This window comes from Mesoplodon mirus (assembly GCF_964341445.2).
Source record: "Mesoplodon mirus genome assembly, chromosome: 11".
Lineage (NCBI taxonomy): Eukaryota > Metazoa > Chordata > Mammalia > Artiodactyla > Ziphiidae > Mesoplodon > Mesoplodon mirus.
Window position 1 is genome coordinate 37,549,152 of NC_138987.1, and position 23,330 is coordinate 37,572,481.

The 23,330-nt window shown below is 42.8% G+C and overlaps 1 protein-coding gene across 4 annotated transcripts in view; it reads left to right on the forward strand.

Moving 5' to 3' along the window:
* Positions 1 to 23,307, forward strand: part of TNRC6B (trinucleotide repeat containing adaptor 6B) — a 257,905-nt gene extending 234,598 nt beyond the window's left edge. For all 4 annotated transcript variants that reach the window (XM_082636370.1, XM_082636372.1, XM_082636373.1 and 1 more), the window contains 8 exons: positions 4,257 to 4,394; positions 6,734 to 6,910; positions 8,208 to 8,354; positions 8,605 to 8,700; positions 11,514 to 11,738; positions 12,173 to 12,243; positions 15,427 to 15,566; positions 16,513 to 23,307. In XM_082636370.1, the coding sequence (XP_082492496.1) occupies positions 4,257 to 4,394; positions 6,734 to 6,910; positions 8,208 to 8,354; positions 8,605 to 8,700; positions 11,514 to 11,738; positions 12,173 to 12,243; positions 15,427 to 15,566; positions 16,513 to 16,900 (1,382 nt within the window). In that variant the 3' untranslated portion in view covers positions 16,901 to 23,307. The remainder of the gene's footprint in view (positions 1 to 4,256; positions 4,395 to 6,733; positions 6,911 to 8,207; positions 8,355 to 8,604; positions 8,701 to 11,513; positions 11,739 to 12,172; positions 12,244 to 15,426; positions 15,567 to 16,512) is intronic.
* The last annotated feature ends 23 nt before the right edge of the window (positions 23,308 to 23,330 follow it).

Sequence of the window (23,330 nt, forward strand, 5' to 3'; positions counted from 1 at the left end):
ACTGTAGGTCCATCCACCTCACTACAAATAACTCAATTTCGTTTCTTTTTATGGGTGAGTAATATTCCATTGTATATATGTGCCACATCTTCTTTATCCATTTATAATTATTATGAAACTCCAGGAACTTGTTTTTTATTCTGCAACCAAAGTAATAGTGGAAAATATAGAACTACGGCAAAGAGAGTGAAGGAGTGATCAGTTAAGGACAAGTTCATTTGAGAGAGTTTCCTTAAGGAGGTAAGCCCTGAGACAAGTGGTAGTGATGAATAGACAACGAATTAGAGTGTGTGGCAAAGAAAGTAATTCTGGTAAGGACAGATAAGGTAACCAAAAGCTTGTATTTGTAAGAATGATAAGGGAGGTAAAAGGAATGTACTGGTGAAATGAGGCCCTGGAAAGGCAAGGGGCATGTCTTATCTCTGATTGTACCTTAGCTCCTAACACAGAGCCTGGCACAAATTAGGCTCTCCATAAATATTCATTGGACTGAAATAAATGACTTGTTTGATTAGAAGTTCTGTGTCGGGGAACTGGAGAATTACTGGAGGCTACTTGATGGACTGAGGAAGTTTGGTTTGATGAAATAGCAAGGACAGTCAAGTCAGTGTTTTCCTGGGTTTGTAGGTGTGATAGCTCATGAGCAGCCCCAGAGGTCACGAGTGGAGTGCCCTCTGCCTTCTATTAATGCAGCCTCTAGAGGACAGAATTCCTTTCATCCAGATTTGTTGAGCACATTCTATTCTAACGTCAGGCCAGTTACTATGTGACATCAAAGAAGGATACAGTTACATACAACCTTGCACTGATTTTCCTCTCCTAGTTTTGCGTTTGTAGATTGGACCTTTCAAGGCACTGTTATCTCCTGTGGTTTTTTGGGTTTTTTGGTTTTGGTTTTTTTGCCCTCTTCAGTTTTTTTTTCCTTACCACACTTTATTGCTTAGTTACGGTGCTGCCATATCGTGTTGGCATTTGATCCACAAGTTTCTAATGAGAAAGATGCCCACTTTACCTAAGGTTCAGGGGGAACTGCTCAAACTCTTTTCTCTCCTACGATTTATAACTCTTACTAATTTTCTACATTTTATGTGTCACAGAAGAACTCTAAGCAGCTGAAATTAAATAACTTTAATTCATTGTGAGTTTTAAATTTTAGAGCAACTTTAAAGAAAATTAATATATAAGGAATGGTTTCTTATCTTACTAATCCTTACATTCTTCTTTTTAATCTTCACCAGAATCCCAGCTTATTTTCAAAAGCTGTTTCTCAATGATTAGAACCGAGCTTTCAGATAGCCTGGAATCCAGGCACTTTGGGCTGGTTTTCTAAGTCAAAGGTAGAGGTGTAATTTGCCCAAGGAGTAAACCCACGTAGGCCACTAAAGCTGTATCAGAGAAGGCCCTTGTTCCTTTCAACCTCCCTGTCCTCCAGTCTCATTTCATTTTAGCCACATAGGACAAAAGTGAAAGTATCTTAAACTCTTCTTTTTTTTTTTTTTTTTTTGCGGTATGCGGGCCTCTCCCTGTTGGCACCTCTCCCATTGTGGACCACAGGCTCTGGACGCGCAGGCTCAGCGGCCATGACTCACGGGCCCAGCCACTCCGTGGCATGTGGGATCTTCCCGGACCGGGGCACGAACCCGTGTCCCCTGCATCAGCAGGCAGACGTTCAACCACTGCGCCATCAGGGAAGCCCAAACTCTTCTTTTTTAAAAAGAAGCGTTCGGGGACTTCCCTGGTGGTGTAGTGATTAAGAATCTGCCTGCCAATGCAGGGGACATGGGTTCAAGCCCTGGTCCGGGAAGGTCCCACATGCCGCGGAGCAACTAAGCCCGTGCGCCACAACTACTGAGCCTGGGCTCTGGAGCCCACAAGCCACAACTACTGAAGCCCGTGCGCCTAGAGCCCGTGCTCCGCAACAAGAGAAGCCACCACAATGAGAAGCCTGCGCACCGCGGCAAAGAGTAGCCACTGCCCACCGCAACTAGAGAAGGCCTGCGCACATCAACAAAGACCCAACACAGCCAAAAATAAATAAATTAATTAAAAAATAATAATAGATAAATAAAATAAAACGAAGGTTTCAAACTGAAATATTTCCAGCTCATTCCAAGGACTTCTGCTCCCCACCCACACCCTGCAAGCAATCACTTGGACTAGTAAAGTCAGTTATTAACTGTGTGAAAGGACAGTGTTCCGTGTATTAATAGGAACATTTTAAACAGGTCAAGAAAGGTGTTAGAACTGATTTGATTTATTGTGCATTTATAAAACTATCCCTGACAAGAGAAGCACAGGGGAGAACAATGTGACCTGGGCCCCCAGTGGGATTTGGATACATGGAACTTGAGGGCCAATGAGACAGCACCAGATGGTAGGAGAGTAAAGTGGGTACAGCGTGGAGTCTGGCCTGGCTGGAGCTGCACGTCCACTAGGGGAAGAATAGACCCCGCAGGCCCCCTGAGCTGAGGCGTGGTAGGAACCCTGTTGACCTCCTTGGGTGTCCATGCTTGCATGTTGTTGCCACCCTGTCTATGGTTCATTCTCCTTTTTCTGTTTTTTATTCATTATTCTTCCCTTCCCCTGTTTCAGTGGTTGATTTTAGTCCTTTACTTCTTTTGAGCATCAATTTGAAAAGTATTAAATACATTCTGACCCAAAATGGATGGTGGACCCTGTGAGGCTACATCAACAAGCCTCTCCTGTCTGGCTTTCACCTGTCCAGCCCTGTGCAGTGGGAAAATGTTACCTGCCAAAACCCTTGCTAAAAGCCTGACACCTGGCAGCACACGGCAAAGTAAACTGAATCTCTCGCCAGTTGCCTATTCAAGCTATGGGGTCTTTGTCATTATATAAAAACTTTTTTCAAATTGATCTCCCAGAATCTGTCTACCCCGTTCTCACACTGTCAGGTCTCTTTGTAAAATACAGGTCTAGTTATCTCTCCTCACTTGCTGAAGAATTCCATCTCCTGTCTTAGAAGGGACAAAAAGGTTTAGACTCCTCAGCCTGATACATGAAGACCCTACATGCCACGCCACTTCATTGCTCCCCATCTCACTGCATCCATAGGCAGCCAAGCATTGGAGTCACATTGGGCTTGTCATCATTCCCTAAACACGCCTGATTGTCACCAGTCAGAGCTTTGTACTTGGTTTCCTTGACTTACCTACCTCGTCTAGGTCCAGGATCAGTGTCCCTCTGCAAAGCCTTTCTTCCGCCAGAGACCCTGCCACAACTTAATAGCTGCTGTTACACCAGGTTGGGGGTTTGTTTTTTAATTAATTAATTAATTAATTAATTAAAATTTTTTTTTGGCTGCATTGGGTCTTCGTTGCAGTGCGCGGGCTTCTCATTGCGGTGGCTTCTCTTGTTGCGGAACATGGGCTCTAGGCGCACAGGCTTCAGTAATTGTGGCGCACGGGCTTACTTGCTCTGCGGCATGTGGGATCTTCCCAGGCCAGGGCTCGAACCTGTGTCTCTTGCATTGGCAGACAGATTCTTAACCACTGTGCCACCAGGGAAGCCCTTGGGGTTTTTTTTTTTTTTAATAAATATATTTATTTATTTACTTATTTATTTATTTATGGCTGCATTGGGTCTTCATTGCTGTGCATGGGCTTTCTCTAGTTGCGGCGAGTGGGGGCTCCTCTTAGTTGCAGTGTGTGGGCTTCTCATTGCGGTGGCTTCTCTTGTTGCAGAGCACAGGCTCTAAGCGCATGGGCTTCAGTAGTTGCGGCACGCAGGCTCAGTAGTTGTGGCACACGGGCTCTAGAGTGCAGGCTCAGTAGTTGTGGCGCACAGGCTTAGTTGCTCCACGGCATGTGGGATCTTCCTGGACCAGAGCTTGAACCTGTGTCCCCTGCACTGACAGGCGGATTGTTAACCACGGCGCCGCAGGGGAAGCGCCCACCATGTTGGTTTGACATGTAGACGTCTCCATCTCAGTTGGAGAATTGCTGGCCCCACGTTCTGTTTGATGCAGATGGATAAGTGAATGCACACGTGCACTGAGATGGTCTTAATGAGATGGCAGTCATACATGTTTTCATACCTGAACAGAATCGTCACTTTTTTAGCAAGCAGGAGCCAGGATCAGCATTTTGAATCAAAATATCTGTTTCTGAGTGAAGGAAACTTCATGTGAATTGGTCTTTAAGTGACAAATGAAGCTATTCATGGGTTCTGCCTCAGAACTCTTGGTTACTGATACTAGAAACTTATAAAAAGACGTAAAATGTGGTTCTCCATTTTAGGCTTCAGCTCTGGCGGCATGGACTACGGCATGGTTGGTGGGAAGGAGGCTGGAACAGAGTCTCGCTTTAAACAGTGGACCTCCATGATGGAGGGACTGCCCTCTGTAGCCACACAGGAAGCCAATATGCACAAAAATGGTAAGAGCAAACAAAGCTTCATGACTTGGAGCTGTTCTGACTCTCAGCAAGCCTTGATGAAGTGGCCTATGAACTTACTTTGAAGCACAGATCTTTTTTAGCTTTTTCCTAATGAGTCTCTTGATTTTTCCCCCCAATCCTATGATCACCTAGGAGAGGAAGATTGGGGTTGTGTGTATTTCAGATTATAAGAAACTTGAAAGCGCTAGTTCCACTTAAGGGCAGCAAAATTTCCCACCTGCAGTGGGATCGAGGGCAGTAGCAGTGAACTTGAGCTCCCCTTAGGTTAAAACCCTAATAAATTGGCTGAGAGAACAGAATCAGTTTTTGGAGCTACAAGAGAGAGATCACAACAAGTATATATCATGATGATTGTTTGAGCTCTTTGATCTCCAAAAGATGACTAATAGATCAATACATGAGGTTTGAACTTTCCACAAAGCTTTCTTGTTCTTTATGAATGACAGTGTCTGCAAGACAGCAGTTGAAGGCATTGTAGGCTTTGGTTGTGAATGTGGGTCAGCTCTTCCATCTCTGTAATTCTCTGTAAGAGCATCTCCATTTCCCTGTGAAATGGATAAAAGGTCTTAGGACCTTCCTTCAGCCTTTGTTTCAATGTTTGTTTCGTTTGACAGTAATTTACTTGGACTCAGCTGTATCCATGAGAACCAAGTGTAAATAGGTGTTGGACTGGCTCCTGCAGGGGCTTCTTGGCAGCCTCAGCCCCATCAGTCTGGAGCCTTTCAGGGTTCCTTTATAAACCCCTCTTTCATGTGCCCGTCCGGTAGGCTGGTGAAGTGGCCACGTGAAGTTCTCTGCCTGCTGTCCCTAAGCATTATCATTTGATTTCATGCTACAAAATCAAGAATGATTTATTGAAATTATCAAATCTGTTTCTGGACTGAATAATCTAAGCTCAGCATCTATAGCTTTGGACACTTAGGCTGCTTCCTTAGGCTGATGATTCATTAAGTCCCCTTGTCCCCAAAGACATGATAGGTGTATGATTATAAATGCACAGTGGCATGTGAGAAGCTATCTTACAGGTAAAATACTCGCTTGCCTTTTTAGAGCTTATAGGTAATGTTTTCCTATTTCCTTAGCAATCCCCAAGGTAATTGAGCTTTTCATTTCCTACTACTTCAGTACTATGTGCCCTTGAGTCAGATTCCTGTCAGTGGCTCCAGAAAAGCGAATGACTTCTCTTAGCTGAGCATGGAGACAGTTTTGATAATACTTGTGCTAGGCCAAACCAAACAGATTATTTTAATCGATATTTACACAAATATTTTATTTTCATTTTTTTAAATTTTTTGGCCATGTCGTGCAGAATGCAAGATCTTAGTTCCCCGACGAGGGATTGAACCCGTGCCCCCTGCAGTGGAAGCATTAAGTCTTAACCACTGGACCACCAGGGAAGTCCCTACACAAATATTTTAATACATTACCCTGGGAGTAATTTTATCTGTTCATAAACAGCATCCTAAGAGTAGATCAGGTAACACAATACAGCATGTAAAATTCGTTTGAAAGATAAGTAGAATGGTATCTCACAGAGGTCAAAATTTTCATTTAAAGTAAAGTTCATTTTTTGTTAGTTTAAGGGAATTATTAAGCTTTTCATTTTTTTCCTGCCTCCCAGCATTTAAAATGCATGAAGGGGGCACCAACAAAACTGCTGAAATGCTCTCGGGACAGCAGTTTTACAAAGGATTTGCTGTTCTTCATGTGTGGAGCCGTGGATCTCAGAGCTGCAGAGTTCACTGCTGGCCCTGTGCCGGCAGAGACCCTCAGCGGGAATGCTGTCTCACTGCTTTGGAATTTAAAGCAATTGCAGATGCCTTTCTCTCCAGCGAACTCCTTCTGTTTTCTCTGCTTCTTCCAGCTAAACTAGGCCTGATCAGCACTTAAAGACTTGGGTGGGTTGGTGTCAGTAGAAATGTAATTAAATACCCTTCTATGTGCTGCAAATTGTTGAGTATTTTTCCTATTCCTCATTCATAGGTCATTAGTGTAAAAACTGGGGGGATGATGGTATGATTCGTAGTTGATGAAAGTTTTGTTAACTTCATAAGACCATGGAATTTTAAAATTGAAAGGGACGTTCCGGAATGAGAACAGTGCTGTGTGCATAAGTGCAGACTGAGAGGCTAGAAAGGTGAGATGAGTTGTCATGGTCATCCTGCTTCCTAATTATGCAGTGGCTTTCAAGCGTGACCTCTAATTCCAGGACTCTTTTTACTGCGTACTGTGTTTGAGTTCCTCTAAATAAAAGCGCAACAAGTTCTGTTCATAGGAGTCCTTTCTGGTGTGAATTAGTTACCTCTCTCTTTTCTCAGGCGCTATAGTGGCCCCTGGTAAGACCCGAGGAGGGTCACCATACAACCAGTTTGATATCATCCCGGGTGACACACTGGGTGGCCATACGGGTCCTGCTGGTGATAGCTGGTTACCTGCCAAATCTCCACCAACAAATAAAATCGGAAGTAAATCCAGCAATGCCAGTTGGCCTCCAGGTATTGTACAGGAAATGTTTTTTCTGGGATATCATTTTTTTTATAATTGTTAATTTCAGGTTCTGAACAGATTGCTCTGACACTCACTTTACTAAGGCATTCACTTTGATTTTTTTCATTCAGTAATTATTGTCTGATAAAAGCAGGGAAGAATTTGCTGTGAGAAGATAGCAGATTTTCATTAGAGGGGGTCTCTGCTCTGTAGAGTTCAGTCAGGAACATAGGTGTGAACACTGATCACCTACAAGGCAAGTTACTGTGTGGTAAATACTGCACAGGCACAGATAGGCCAAAGGAAGTCCGTGGAGTGCACCCTGGGAGTAAAAGAAGGTGACCTTGGAGCCGGGACTTGGCATTCATCCATGCAAAGGATGCCTTGTAACTTGGGTTCTTCTCAAATGTCCAGTGAATTGATTAGTTTATTCACTGAGCAAGTATTTACTATCAGGTTCTAGGTATGCAGTAGTGAGTGCAGTGAGACTATTTGCTATTTGTTTTCTCTTTTTATTCTGATACAAGTAATCTATTTTCATTGTAGAAAAAACTTGGACTCAGCTTTATTTATTAAAGCAAAATTAAAAACAAGAAGTTTGGTATATGTCTTTCTAAACCTCTTTCTATACAGGTATATTTGAGCTATGAATATGTATAGTTTCTAGTATAATGCATATTCATATGTACTACATACTGTTCTTCCTCATCATGATTAGGAAAATAAAAGTTTAATATAACTTTAAATATGATTTAAATTAACCGATAAAAAATTGTAAACACTTAAATATTTTCTAGACTTTCTCATAATAAGCCAAATTATTCCTGTTGGTTGTCCCTGGACATGCCACTCAGTAGTGGTCATATGTGTTTTCTTTTGTGCATCTGAGCCAATTTCCAGTGAGATAAGTGGGAGAAATATCTCTTCTCCAACTCAGATTTTCTCCCAGTTTTTGTCCTAGATGCCTCACAGTTGTCATGAGACCACACTACTGTATCCTGCCTCCCTGCCCTCAGGCCTGAATTTCCCTGGGAGCAGGGCCTGGGGCCAGACCTTGAATGTCTGTGGCATCAAGTTCCCAAGCAGAGAAAGAAGGTCGACATGTGGTGATAGCACAGGAGTGCTGCTGGCAAAGTATATGTCAGGCCAACTTTTTTTTTTTTTTTTTTTTTATGATGAAAATCTGAGCTAAAATAGATTCAAAATTTAGACTTTTCACAGATCTATTTCTTGTATCAAAAAATAACTTTACCACGTTTTGAACAACTTCCTACCTCTATCCAATATTTGTTCTCCTTATCTCAGAATTCCAACCAGGAGTGCCATGGAAAGGTATCCAAAACATTGACCCTGAATCTGACCCCTATGTCACCCCAGGAAGTGTGCTGGGGGGCACAGCCACATCTCCCATTGTAGATACTGACCACCAACTTCTGCGGGATAACACCACAGGTAAATAAGTGCAACACCCCTCAAGTTCATTCAGCACCCAGTACTTTCATGTTTGGCCGGCTGTGGCTTCATTTGTACTTGCTGGTATCTCACCAGAAAACATAGGAATATGTAGCTTTTCACATTTAGTTTTTAGATATAGTTTGTCCTTCCTCTTATTAAAGGTTAAATAAAATACTTCAAGATTTCACTAGTTATGCTGACATTTATCTGCACTGTTTTCATTTCGTTCTTCATTCGTCATCCAAAGGGTCTAATTCTTCCCTCAACACCTCGCTGCCTTCACCTGGTGCCTGGCCCTACAGTGCCTCTGACAACTCCTTCAGCAACGTTCATAGCACTTCAGGTACGCGTGTGACCCATTTCTGCCCCTTCGTTAGCGCTTTCCTGTCTGGCTGCCTTCTACAAAGGAAATTGGCGTTTATTTCTTAAGGAATAAATACCTCTATAGCAGTTGACCAGCACAGGTCAGCCTGGATGAAGACACACCTCTTGTATTGGCTGCGTCCTTGGGGAACTTGCAGTCAGTCTCAACAGAGCCAGGGTGAGACAAATACAGCTTTAGGACCAAAGCAGATGGTGACATAATTACAGGGAGCTATGGGTGTTGAGAGGGCAGAGGTTATATCCTGATGACACAAGTGCTTTTCTTTTAACCAGTCTGCCAAGAAAATCAGGGGCCGTGGGAAGAACCAGTTAAGTCCAGGTTGTTATTCCTAAGGTGGCCAATTAGAGCTTGCTTTTCTCCAAAAATTCTTCCACTTACAGACAAAGGCTAAGGGCAGATGGCCAAGGGGAAAAAAAGAGGACCTTGGTTAATTCTACCAACATTTGTTGAGTTCCGTGTGTGTGTGTTTTTAAGACAATAGGGAATGGAAAACTTAATGGTTATAACAGAGCCTTTGAAGTCACTTACTTAGCACAACGCCTTATAGATTGGTAGACCAATCATTAGTAATTGGCACCTTGGTCTTGCAAAAGTTGGATCTTAAAGCCATTAAAGTCATTAACGCTTCTGATGTTTATACAGGCAAATGCAAATAAAACAAATCCTTAGCTACCTACTAAGGCGCTGCGGGTTAATGACCTTACAGATTGTCTTCTTTTTCTTTCCACCTCTGTCATATCAGCAGTGCAACAGTAACCTCTCAGGACCAGGCAACATGCTAAGCCTTCAGCGTGAATTTTTATCTTACCTTCACCAAAGTCTGTGGAGGAGGTCCCACTATTACCCCCATTTTGTAGATGAAGAAACTGAGATTCAAAGAGCTGATAGAATTTGCCTCAGGTCCGAGTGAGTGTGTAAAGGAGCCAACTCCATATTCCATGTTTCTAAACACCACCCTACATTATGCTTTTATAGGACTTCTACCTTTCTTTTTTAACTTTGTTTTTTTTTTTTTTTTTTTTTTGGCTACACTACACGGCATGGGGGATCTTAGTTCCCCGACCAGGGATTGAACCCATGCCCCCTGCAGTGGAAGTGCACAGTCTTAACCACTGGACTGCCAGGGAAGTCCCCTAGGGCTTCTGTCTTTGCATGTAAAAACTCATTTTCACCTCTTTTATTCCTGTAACTGCCCATGCCTCTGTTTTAACTATTTTATCTTTCGTTTACAAGCGGTCACCTGAGAGATGACTCAAGCATCACCCTTGTTTAAAACTAAATGTATACATTTCCAACCCTCACCCTCCCAAATTTTCTTTCTTTTTAAAATTTATTTATTTATTTATTTGTTTGTTTGTTTTTGGCTGTGTTGGGTCTTCATTGGTGTGCGCGGGCTTTCACTAGTTGCGGCGAGTGGGGGCTACTCTTCATTGTGGTGCGCGGGCTTCTCATTGTCATGGCTTCTCTTGTTGCGGAGCACGGGCTCTAGGTGTGCAGGCTCAGTAGTTGTGGCTCGCGGGCTCTAGAGTGCAGGCTCAGTAGTTGTGGCACACAGGCTCAGCTGCTCCGTGGCATGTGGGATCTTCCTGGGGCAGGGCACAAACCCGTGTCCCCTGCATTGGCAGACGGACTCTTAACACTGCGCCACCAGGGAAGCCCTGTCTTTCTTCCTTAACTAACTCTTTTTCTTAGTGGTGCTCTGTGCATCACTTAGTCGCAGCATCTCAGTCTTCCCTCTCGCCTCTTCCTCACTCTTTCCTGTCTCCCTCACTTGCTGGATCCAGCCAGTGATGACATCTCCCAAGTGGTTTCTTCTCTCTCAGATCCATTTCTTCTCTTCCATTCTCTTTGCTGTCATCCACGTTTTGGCCCTAGTTTAAACACTACCTGCTAAATCTACTGCAAAAACTCCTGATAGCATCTGAAACTGCCCCCAGCGGACCTTTATGGCCTCCTTTACCTCTCTGCTACTGTGAAATGTTGTTCGGCCAAAACTGGGGAGAAACATATTTGGTACAAAGAGAGTTTAAGTTGAAGCTCGGTTTCTATTTTCCTGTCTTGCTGAGCTGTCCATTTATATCAGTCCTTCAAGACTTGTCTTGGCAAAGTCGGTGCTGACAGCCCAGCATTGTCATTCTCCTCCGTGTATTGAACATATATGATGTTGCCTGGGTTGCCAGTTCTGTTGTTCATCTTTTCTGTTTTCCCGTCTGAACTTGAAGTTCTTGGGAACAACTGTTTATATTATCCATAGCACTGATTTAGCACCTTAAAAGCAGAGTAAGCCCTTAGTGAGTATTTGTTGATTATATTTTAAAAATCTGTTTGAACGTTATCTAGATTCTGGATCAAGAAAAGTTTAATTTTTAATGTACTTTCCATTCAATCAGTAAGTATTTATAGAATAAATACTTTAGTTCTGCCTGGGTTCACATTCTACTATATCCGTAAGACTAATGACTTTAAGAATACTTTCCTTGAATTTATCTTCCTTTTCAGGTTGTGTTTAGCTAAGAAAGCAGTAAAGAATTAGTTATCTTATTAACTCTTTAGCTCATGTGTTAATTTGTCAATTCAGAGTAAGAGTCATTGAAAATTTATATTTGATAAGCTCAGAGAACAAAATTATTTTGTACTGCTCCTCTTAAATTGTGCCCTTAATATTTTTAGAATTTAAACACGTATGTATTCGTGTGTGCGTGTGTGTGTGTATTTGTTAACAAAAGTGACCTGTCTAACCTAATTTCCTCCTTAATTATCTCTTCTTATAGCAAAGTTCCCTGATTACAAATCGACATGGTCCCCAGATCCCATAGGACACAACCCCACTCATCTCTCCAACAAGATGTGGAAAAACCATATTTCCTCAAGGAACACTACACCGCTGCCCCGCCCGCCTCCCGGTCTGACCAACCCCAAACCGTCATCTCCCTGGAGCAGCACAGCACCCCGCTCAGTCAGGGGGTGGGGGACACAGGACTCACGGCTTGCCTCTGGTGAGAAGGATCTGCCTAAAGGAGCATCCCTGTTCCAACCCGAGGGGCTTATGTTCACACAAATGTTGAAGACACGATGAACTCAGAGGAAATCACGGTTGTCGGGTAGAGGAAAAAGTATCTCTTGAGTGGAGAATTGAAGTCAGCATAAGGCAGAGGGACCCAAGAACTCCCGAGGTACTGACGGAGTAAAGATGAGAACCCTGGGAGGACAACGTTGTCTTGCAAATAAGGCGCAAGAGTGCGTAGGATCAAGGTCTAGGAGAAGAGAACTGGCTGTTCAGTGACAGGATAAAGGTCAGAGTGAGGCAGAAGGAGAAGATGATTTATAAAAGGAGAGAGGAACCATGTGGGCTGTTTGAAAATGTATCTCACGCGTGGCTGTCTTAATTTTTTGATCGTTCTTCCTGATCTTTTTTTCTGGTTACTTCCAGCCTCCACCTGGAGTGATGGTGGTTCAGTTCGTCCTAGTTACTGGCTGGTTCTTCACAATCTCACTCCACAGGTAACCACGCTTTCTTGGGATTTTCTGGATGGGACTTGATTGTATTAAGAGAGGGAAGGTCCGAGGTGTGTGGGGCTAGCAGAGAGGAGAGCTCGTTTATTTCCTGGTCACCACAGGGAGGTCCCGCCTGCAGGGGTGAGTCTCCCCAGCTAAGGCCCGAAGCCTACTTCTGAAGCTGGGGGGATGCTGGACACTCAGCTTCACGCTTGCCTTCATGGTGATGTTAACACGTGTAGTTTATAAATAGTGAGCATGGGGTGGTGTTATCTGGTGAATTCTGTTTAGCAGAGATAACTTGCTGTGTGGATCTGCCTGTCAGAATCTGGAACCAAGCAAAAAAGTTACCTGTTTTTGTGTTACTCATTCAACGAGACTTGCGGCTCACTGGTAACCATTTTTATGCTTCATTCATACACAATTAACCATCCATCTCTGCAGTAGAAGGAATGTGTGGATTTCGTGGCTTAAATGCCATATGTGTAAATTTCTGTCTGTTAATTTAATTTTCATTTCCTGTCTGTTCTCTTCTTCTCTGTAGATGGCATTACTGATTTGCTCTCATCAGAACGTGCTCTCTGGGTTGTTACAGTGGTGGGGTTTCATTTGCACCAAACCTCCCTCCCTTCTGCTTGAGTTGCCTGATAACTGACATATTTGCAGCAACATACATGGAGCACTCAAATGAGGTTAAATGGACCCATGGAAACTGAGCCCAGGGCCTTCATTTGGACTTGACAGCACAACCTTTACAACACCTTGTTAAAATGGAATCAGTTATACCTCCCTCCCTTTGACACAGAGATTAAATTGTCTGGCATTTAATTCATAAGTGGATTCATGCACACTTTACTAAGCCAGCATTTCCCAGAGTGTTCCCATGGGATATTAATAGGTCTCTGACCTAATATGTTTGTAATATATACTTGATTAAACAAAATTAAGCAGGTGCCTTCATTATGAGGCTTCTTAGACCCTTTACTATGCTTTAACATGTATTATGATCCTCTGTGGGGAAATACAGATTCTCCAAAATTTATTTGCCCAGTGAACCTACTTGTGGGGAGTAAACCTGGGGCTCGTGTTTCAAGGTTCATGTTGAGATGGACAGTTTTCTAAATACAGTTAACATGAGGAGCTGTCTGGAACGGCTCCTAATCTCCATATCTAATCAACTCAGCTGAAAGCCCTGGGTTATTTATTTAGTGAAGAGTTGACTGAAGTATGGACATTTTATATAACCGTCCTCAAAACATGCCTCATTATTTCTAAGTTGTCACAGTGCTGTGGGTGTAATATGGTTAGGATGAGAGAAACAGTGTTGAAAGGAGCCTGTATTATCATATGAAAAATAGTAAAGGTACAAACTACTATGGATAAGAAAAATAAGCTACAAGGCTATATTGTACAACACAGGGAATATAGCCAATGTTTTATAACTATAAATGGAGTATAATCTATAAAAATGTTATACACTTGGAACTAATGTAATATTGTAAATCAACTATACCTCAGTTAAATTTTTTTAATTTAAAAATAAATAAAATGAAAAAAATAGTAATTACATTTGTATATGTATATAAATGAATATAGGCGGGCTTCCCTGGTGGCACAGTGGTTAAGAATCCACCTGCCAATGCAGGGAGCATGGGTTCGATCCCTGGTCCGGGAAGATCCCACATGCCACAGAGCAACTAAGCCCATGCGCCACAACTACGGAGCCTGTGCTCTAGAGCCCACAAGCCACAACTACTGAGCCCGCGTGCCACACCTACTGAAGCCCGCACACTTAGAGCCTGTGCTCCGCAACAAGAGAAGCCACCACAATGAGAAGCCCACGCACCACAACGAAGAGTAGCCCCTGCTCGCTGCAACTAGAGAAAGCCCGCGTGCAGCAATGAAGACCCAACACAGCCATAAATAAATAAATGTATTTTTTTAATTGAATATAGGGATTGGCTGTGTTTGTGTTAGAAAGAATTGATTCATTTTAAAAATCGAAACAACCTAATAGCAGACATCTCACTAATCTCAATCATAGCTTAAAAGGAGGTTATAAGGCCACATTTTTTGGGGACCTGGATAAATTTACTTGTCATCACCTACAATTTATTTATAGGGCATCTATCCCAGAAAAGTCACTTGTATATACTCACATGCTTATATAGTCAATTGTCATTTATAAAACAATGCTAAGAGCTTTTGTCCCATCACTTTCTGTAAAGAATTAACGGTGAAACTGCCAGTTTTCATCCTGTAGGGTTTCCATGGTAAAACCACAGGATGTTTCCACTACTGGCTGCCGCCAGTAGCACAACTTTTTAAGGCTATTCCAGTAGTAATCTGTTTCCCTTCCCAAAAAATGAACTGAAATGTTGCACTGAGCAGCTTCAATAAACCTAGTAAAGATCTTGATACAACTAAATCAGAGTGAATAAAGAGATTTGTTCTCTAAGTCATAGGTGAGGAAGGGCAATTGTCCCTAATCACTGAACACCTTAATGCTGAGAGTCTGACTAGGGTGAGCAGCTATAAAAAAACCATTGGTCACGTTGGCTGAGGGCAGCAGAAGGCACAGAGAAGTAGGCAGACGTAGCGTCTCTCCTTGAGATGGCGAGAGTAGGAGTAAGGAGACATCAGAATAGTCTGAGCTGGGTCAACCGTCAGCATTCTAAATCGTCAGATGGTTAGCGGTGCCTTTCTTGTTTGTGTCTTTTCTCTGTAGCTTTTTGTGAGATTGGAAGAATGTTGTACATTAGTAATCTTGCTCAGAACTTTGCATATTCTCTTAACATTCTTATTTGGTTACCGTCTTATTTCTGCTTTGTAAGGCTCTACCAATCAGCATAGGTTTACTTGTTTACCTCTTAAGGAAAAGAGACCACAGGTTGAATCATATGCTTTTGTTTTGAGCTGTATTTATACAGATTTTTAATCTGCAAAATGGCCACATTAGATCCGAGCCCAGTCCTTTGAATATCTTAAGATTTGCCTTGAAGACCTCTGTATTCAGTGCAGTCTTTCCCTGCCTTGAGTTCTTCATTTGTCTCTCCGAGACTTATTTAGTACTAATGCTGTTATTTACGAACCGGAAGTCCTTCTCATTCTCAAATATAAGAAAGGTCACTTGACTTCCTTTCCCACCCCATCACCAGTTTTTATCTCATGACTGTCATTACTCTTTAGATTGATGGGTCAACCTTGAGAACCATCTGCATGCAGCATGGCCCACTGCTGACATTCCATCTGAACCTAACCCAGGGCACCGCCCTGATCCGATACAGCACCAAACAGGAGGCGGCCAAGGCCCAAACTGCACTGCACATGTGAGTACCCAGCCTACGCTCACTGAGACAAACATGCATGAAGAGGCACATGTGAGTATTCGGGCACCTGCTTAATTAAACAGAGATGCACGAGAACATGCACACAAACGGCATCATGACATGAGCAACTGCTTGAGTACCGAGGTGGCTGATCTCTTCTACTTACATAAGCATGGATTGTCCTGTTTGTATCCGATAAGCAGAATTCCAAAAGTAACAGATTTGTGAAGCAGTGAGTAAATTTTTAGTACCATGAAACAAATCCAGTATTTATGAAATGTGAGACGTCGTAAGTGCTGTCCCTTTTCATAACAGGATCTAGCTGCTTTCTTTGGCCTCTCTGTGGGTGATGATGAATATTGTGGTCTTAGTGGGTAGCAGGGGTTCTGCCTGAAGTAAGTGGGGCTGGATCAGACTCTGACCATCCTCTTCCCCGCCACTGTCAAGGTGGTGAACGGAAGGAGCTGACTCCCCGTGGCTGCAGACGCCATGACAGAAAGGTACACACAGAACAAGCAAGTGATGGGGAGGTCAGGCAGTGAGCCCGGCCCTGAGATGAAGCAGCACTTCAGGTGTCTGGAGCTGGGTCACCTTGATGCTTGGGGCTGTGATCTTTTACCCCCAAGGGGGAAAAAAAAAGAGGCGACATTTTACTTGACATACAAATTCCATATCCCAAGGGATATTGATATATAATATTCTCCAGTAGTCTTTGGATATCTGGAGATTGAGTGATAACGTTCTCAATCAGTACTTCTCAGTCACCTATTGGTCTGGTTAAAAGCAGGTTCCTATCCTGTGATTCTGAAAAGCGTCCAGGGGAGGTGGAAGCTGCTAGTCAAAGGACCACACTTTTGAGTAGTGAGGACTCAAAATACTCAGTTCCCTATGCATGCTTTTAGGAGTTTCCTCAAATGCATGGCTCTTTCCCTCCCCTTTTTTCCAGGTGTGTGTTGGGAAACACTACCATCCTGGCTGAGTTTGCCACTGATGATGAAGTTAGCCGCTTTCTGGCACAAGCTCAGCCCCCTACCCCTGCGGCAACCCCGAGTGCACCCGCAGCGGGTTGGCAGTCCCTGGAGACCGGCCAGACCCAGTCAGATCCCGTCGGACCTGCTCTGAATCTTTTCGGTGGGTCCACAGGGCTCGGGCAATGGAGCAGCAGTGCTGGTGGCAGCAGCGGGGCCGATCTTGCTGGCGCTTCATTGTGGGGACCCCCAAACTATTCTTCTAGCTTGTGGGGAGTCCCGACCGTGGAAGACCCCCATAGGATGGGCAGCCCTGCTCCTTTACTACCTGGTGACCTTCTGGGAGGAGGGTCGGATTCAATCTGAACTTAGAACTTTCAACTCTGACCTCGTGACCTTTTTTGGAACAGCAGCAGCACTAACTTGACCTTTTCGTTTTTTTTTTCAACTTGCAATAAATACATTTTTAAAAGGAAAAAAGAAAACGGAGAGAGAAAAAAAGGTGGGTCATTGACAGACTGTCTGAGCACATAGTTGCCTCCCTTATAACTTCAGTTTTTTCGTTTGGAATATGAATCCAAAAAGAGAACATATCACTCTTGAAATACTTGAATCATGAACGCCAACCTAGAAAGACAATGTGAAGCAAGTACACATACCATTTAAATTTAAACACAAAAAAATTAAAAAAATTAGTTTCTAGTTTTTCACTTTTTTCATGTTATATGGAAGTTGTTGCTAAGAAACATATATACTGAAAAAAAATAGCTTTTTAACTTTGTTTGCACTGGGTGTGTTTCCGTCCTTAGGTCTACCATGTTTGGGAGGGAGGGGAATTCAAAAGAATTGTCGGGGTGGGGGGAGGGAAGACTTGACGGAGCCTCACTTTAAAAACAAAAACACAAAAAACCTAAAAAAAAAAACAAAAAAAAGAAAAAAAAGAAAAAAATTGTGATTGGCTGGTTGATAAATACCAGTGTGTTCTGGCACATGTAACTGCCCAGGCATGCTCGTTCTGGTATGTGTGTGCACGTGTGTTCATGTGCATTCGCGTGCATCCTTCTCTCTGTCTGTGTGTGTGTGTGTGTGCGCGCGCGCGCGCGCGCCTGTGTCCTCCTCCTCCTCTCCCCATCCTGATTTCTCAGAAAGCTGCATTGCTGACAGTCCGCAGGCTGGCTGGCCGGCCATCTGCTTTTTATTTTTATTTTTATTTTTTTTAACAATGAGAACACAGGAGCACGAGCACCTCGGGGACCCACTGCTACTGAAGCCACCCCGTTGGGCTGTATTGAGATGAGCAGAGTGCTTTTTAATGAGGAAAGCAGGGAGCTCCTTTACAGTTGCAAAGTAGCCCGAGCGTGAGTTTTCTGTCTCTTTTCTTTTGACCTAGCAGTAGAGTGGAGCACTGCCAAGTCCTCAAAACTAGGAGAGCAGGAGGTACCTCTTGGAGCAACTGTGTGTTTATTTATTTCTGTTTTTTGAAGTAAGTGGCTACTAGTAGGCACATCAGAATATCTGTTAAATTTCATGCTGGCCTTTCCATTAGCCTGAATGGGAACAGACAGTAAGGTAGCTTTTAACGATGTGATGTCTCAAAAGCAGAAAAACTGTGTTCCCCCTTTCTTGTGTAATCAGGTATGAGACATTGGTCAGAAAGTCAGGTAATGCTGAATTTAAAATTTCTATTGTTTCTCTTTAACATTTTACGAAAACAGAAACAAAAATAAGTCGTGAGCAGCCTCCTGCAAGCATCCGCAGCTCCTCCCTCTCTGCCCCCTTCTTGCTGAGCGTTACCTGTGCCAGGCCGTGGCGTGTTACAGCACCAGGCCATCACTGACAGAAACGTTTACTTAACGAATGTTCTTAAACCAGTGTGTACTTCAAGCGTTTCCTTTTGTTTCTCTGTGTTGTGTATTTCCTGTGTATGTGGTTTTGCTTAGGCAGGTATAACTTAGCAAAGACTTAAGTATTGCACCTTTTTTTGGTTTTGACCTCTTTTTTTTTTTTTTCCTTGTAATGTTGCTTTTTTTATTTCGGTATTTAAAGACTTTTTTTTTTTTTTTAAGCATCAATGTAGTAGTACTCTGGGCCGAATAGGGGGCAACTTTTAATCCACAGTTATCACCAACATGTATGTACTTATGTTGGAATCAACATGTATCAAACTGCTTTTTGTGAAGAGTTACAGCAGACCTGAAGGGTACCCCTTTATACAAAACAGATGGCTGGCGGGGTGGGGGGGAGGGGGGGGACGTGTGCCGGTAACGTGGTAGCACTTGTGTGGACATCCCAGTCTGCATTATACTGTTTAACATAAAGTGCCGACATTCTGTACCAGCAAATACCTGCCCATTCCAACCCTTGGTGGGAGCAGACCTCTACTGTCCTCCGTAACTTGCTGCTAGTGAGGACAAGGGAGTTTTTCTTTCTTTAGCATCTTCAGTGAAGGATACAACAATGCCTAATAATGTATTTGACTTTTAGCTTGTGTCTGTGGGTGGGTGGGTGGCTGTGTATAGGAAAAGGCAAAAACCAATTATTTGCATCTAAGTGGTTTTGTGAGACAAAGAATGGGAATTCTGTAGTCCTCTCAGTTTACTCTATTGATTATAAACCTAGCCTCAAAAGAGATTGATGTGCGTAATTCAAGTGAGTGCTTGCTTATGCAAGTCTTTATGAACCCTTTGTGGGTAGGTGGTCAAACTTGAGTTTCTAGCGTTGGTTTGGTCCCATCGGATGCCTTTAGAAAACTAACTGTGCCCTCCGGTTTTCATCACCACCATGCCCCTTCCACTTCTGCCCACGCACAAAATGTCTCCTTCGAGCCCCACCGACTGCTCTCTGCCTGGGGTGGGGGCAAAACCCTGGCATGTGTGGTGGCCTCCAGGTGAAGAGCAGCTGTGTTCACACATCTACAGAAGGCTGAATCTGAGTGTCCCTGGGCCGGGAGCATGTCCTGAGGCTCACGCGAGCCAGTGGTGACTGTCCACTGCCGCTCTTGGTTCCCTGGCATGTCCTGCCCCACCCTCCTCTCTTCCTGCCTGTTGGTTCCTTGACCTGCACTATGGGTTAGTTGAGTTCCTTACGATACTACGGTGAAAGCCGGGTGCTAGAGCCCCTCTTGTTTACAAGACATAATGAGGGATTTGAAATATGTAAAAATAAACACGAGAAGCTAAAATGTTCTTCCATCATAAGCTTAAAGGGAAAAAAACTGAAAACTTAAAAAAAGACCAAAAAGTGCATATATATATACATATAAATATATATTTTAGATGAAGACTAACTCTGGGAGCATTTAACAGTGTTTTTTGTTTTTGTTTTTAACATTTATTTTCCTGCTTTAAAATTTGCAAGCATTCTCAGGAATTCTAGGGTAGGAAGCCAGATTTTGGAAGATGGTTTATTTAACCGTATCTTATCCTAGATAGACGGCTGTTTCTTTCCTGTTAATAAACTTTTACAAGTTCCTGAAACTTCAGAAAGTTTAAACAATTTTTACTTAAAATGTAAAAAGAAAAGTCTCCAAACATTATTGTCATACTGGGGATCACACATTTTAAAACACGTAGAAAGAAATATTTTTTAAAAATTATCAATTTAGCAGCAACAGGTAAATTCACGAGCTTAAAAGATATGGGAGAAGGATTAAGCTTTATAAGAGCTCTAGCATGGATTCATTGGAAATTGTGCATAATTTAGTGGGAGAGTGTTTGGTGTGTATAAATGGGAATGCCATCACTTTATTCCTTTCCGTTTACGACTGAACATTTAAATCTCCCCTTGGAATTTTTGGTTTTCTTTAAAGGAACCTTTCACCCTGTCTCCCCAACCACAGCAACAAAAGAAAGGATAAAAGAAAGAAACAACAGCTTAAAAAAAAAAGTAACTCTAATCTGTAAAGTAGTACGGTTGGATTGCTGAGAATCTATGTAAAGAGTTAGGAAATATAGGTTAATAATTTTTGGAACAAATTTTAAATGTAGGCATTACTAGAGGAAAAATATCTATGGACTGTTCTATTAATGAAGAATGTCCGTCTTACCTCCGTTTGTTAAGGGAGGAGGAGAAAGTAGAAGAATCTAATAAGGAACAAGTGGTTTTACTTTTTTAGCTCCCAGCTACCGTTGTGCTCATTTTAATTGCTGTTTTGAAGATCTGCTGCTTAATTATCCCCATCCCCCAGCCGGAGATGTGGAGTATTTCCTTTCAGTTTTTGGTGATGTCGAATTCTCTTTTTGTATTCCCTCCTGGGCCAGGGGTTAGAATTCCCAAGCATGACCACAGCTTCTTTTAAACACCTAAGCTTCCCAGTGGGAAAGAAACTCCTGCTCGACAGGTAAAGGGAGTGGGGTGGGGTTGCTGCCTGCAGTTTCTCTGAAACCGCTTTAGTGCCTTCGTACATACACCCACACATCCTAAGCAAGAGGAACTCGTGCGTATGTGCATGTGGTCCCGTCGCTCCAGACAGTAAGACACTCACCCGTTACAGAAATTGGAGTGGTTCTGGACAGGCCCCAAAGGCAGTGGGCTAAATTTAAAGTCATTAAAGAAACAAATCAAGGAAGTATGCTTTTATGTCTTGATAATGTGGGATACCAAGACCCTTCCTTGTGCTGTCACCCTTTGTTACTGTGTATCGGCTTCTCTGGTGACAACTGCAGTGACTTGGAAAGGCTCTTTGTGTCGGGCCATTAGAAAGGGGTTCCTGTTTTTCTGCTCTTCTTCTTTGTCTCCTCCTTTTCCCATCAACTCCCTTTTTCTTGACCAGTTGCTGGAAGCTTTGCTTTTTTGGTTGTCAGTGACCTAAGAACAGGATATAGTGAGTATGTAATGGAAGAGGAAAACTTTTCTTTCCATGGTATTCCTTGGCAAGAGTCATGTCTGCTGAGAGGTTAGATGGCTTCAGTACACTTAGAAAATGTGGCGGAAGCATCTTCTCTTCCACTGCATTCTGGCATGGGTACAGGGGCTTGCTGGTGACCTCTCATTACATGGATTTACTTCATGAACATTTTGATCATGTAAACTAGAGCTTTCCAATTTTTACCAGTTTCCTGTATTTTTTTAAACACTTGATTACTAGTGGCCAGAGATATCCCACTCTCACACATCGTGAACTTGGTTTCTATCTACCACACGAGTAGCCAAAAGGAAAGAAGCACTAGAAGGGGAAGGGAAGTCTTCCATCAGACCGGAGACCTCTCCTGGCAATTAAGATCCAGTGCCATGACCTAATTTTAGGTGTTTTTTAAAAAAAAGTACAGATCTCCTAGACACTGTGACGAAATGGATGGTCCATGTGACATCTCTGATCCCCCAAGTCCCCAGCCCTCGATATTTTTCATTTACAACATTCACGGAAGTTAACTTAGCAGTGCTGCAAGTTAAGGTTCCAAAGCACATCCTTTCATCAGTGTCCCCCAGTAAATCAACATTATGCCTTGATTGCCATTCAGTCAGTTTTATTGATAGCAACTTGATTTTCTATTACTGTGGCTCCTGTTCTAAGAACTTTCCCACCTCTTCTGACGTGAATGTAGCAGAAGTTAGCAGTTGGTTCTTCCAAGTTCCTGTGGGTTGCATGTGGTGTGTAAGATATGCAGAAAGAAAGAAAAGAAAAAAAAATTACTGTCGAAGAATTTGGAAGACCTGTTATTAATGTAGCTAGCAGCAACTAAAATTTCACAGGCTATTAACTAGTTGCAAGTATTCACTCTCACTTTCACCACTTTTTGCAGGGGAGGGGGGCAGTTTTTGTAAGATTAACAGCCAGATTCCATATCGACCTCAGATGCTGCGTACTTTTTAGTTTTATTTTTTCTATTCTGCCATCTTGACTGTTAAACAGAATGAAGACATCTGTGAGCTGAGCAGAATGCTTAGGCCAAGCCTGTTCTCTGCTGTGTAAACAGGATGTTTGCAGCAGACTTGGCTATAGTAGCCATCTCTAAGATTAGGGAACAATTGAGTCTTTATGTTGAAAAGGTCCCCTTCTCCCCCATCCTCAGAGTTCAAATTCAGCATACAACACTCTAGGTTATTGTTTTGAGTTTGGGTTTTTTTCTTTTACTTATCTATAAGGACTTTAGGAGTAGAGATACATTTTTAGTTGGTTAAAAAAAACAAATCAAACCTGTTCTTCTCCAGTGTTTCACCAAGTTTTGTCATACTTCACGTCTATGCATTAACTACACTTCTTAGTGCTACTACAAAGAGAAATCTTATTGTTTTCCCTCCCGTGAGTGTACAACTAAGGCTGCGTGCGATAGTGCAGATGAAAATAGTCTGGCCCGTGTGTATAACCTCAGCAGTTAATCAGAAAACAGAGGGCCCTTCCCCTCAGCTGTAGAACTGCCCCACAGCCTCTCTGCTTTCTTATCCGCAAGTACAGGGTGTCCAAGCAATCTAGAAACAGGCAGGTGTATAAAATGTTGTCAAGGACATCATCAGTCTATTACAAAACATAGAACATTATCTCTATTTCCAGAGCTAGTGCACACCCTGTGATAAGGCCTGTAGGTTTATGGCCAGTGCCAAACGTGTGTGTATTTTCAGAGATGGTCCCCATTTGTCAATGATGGCATTGTTTTCTTGACCTGAAATTTGACAAAGGAGGTACTGGCATCACATTCTTTATTTGAAATAATTATCAACTTCAAGAATCTATGAACATAGTAATAACATAATTAAATTGAGCAATGACCCTGCCTGCTTCAGCAGAGGAAAGAGGCCACAGACATGCACAGGATGGTGAAGGGAACACCGGTCAGGAAACAGGGCTACACCCCACCGG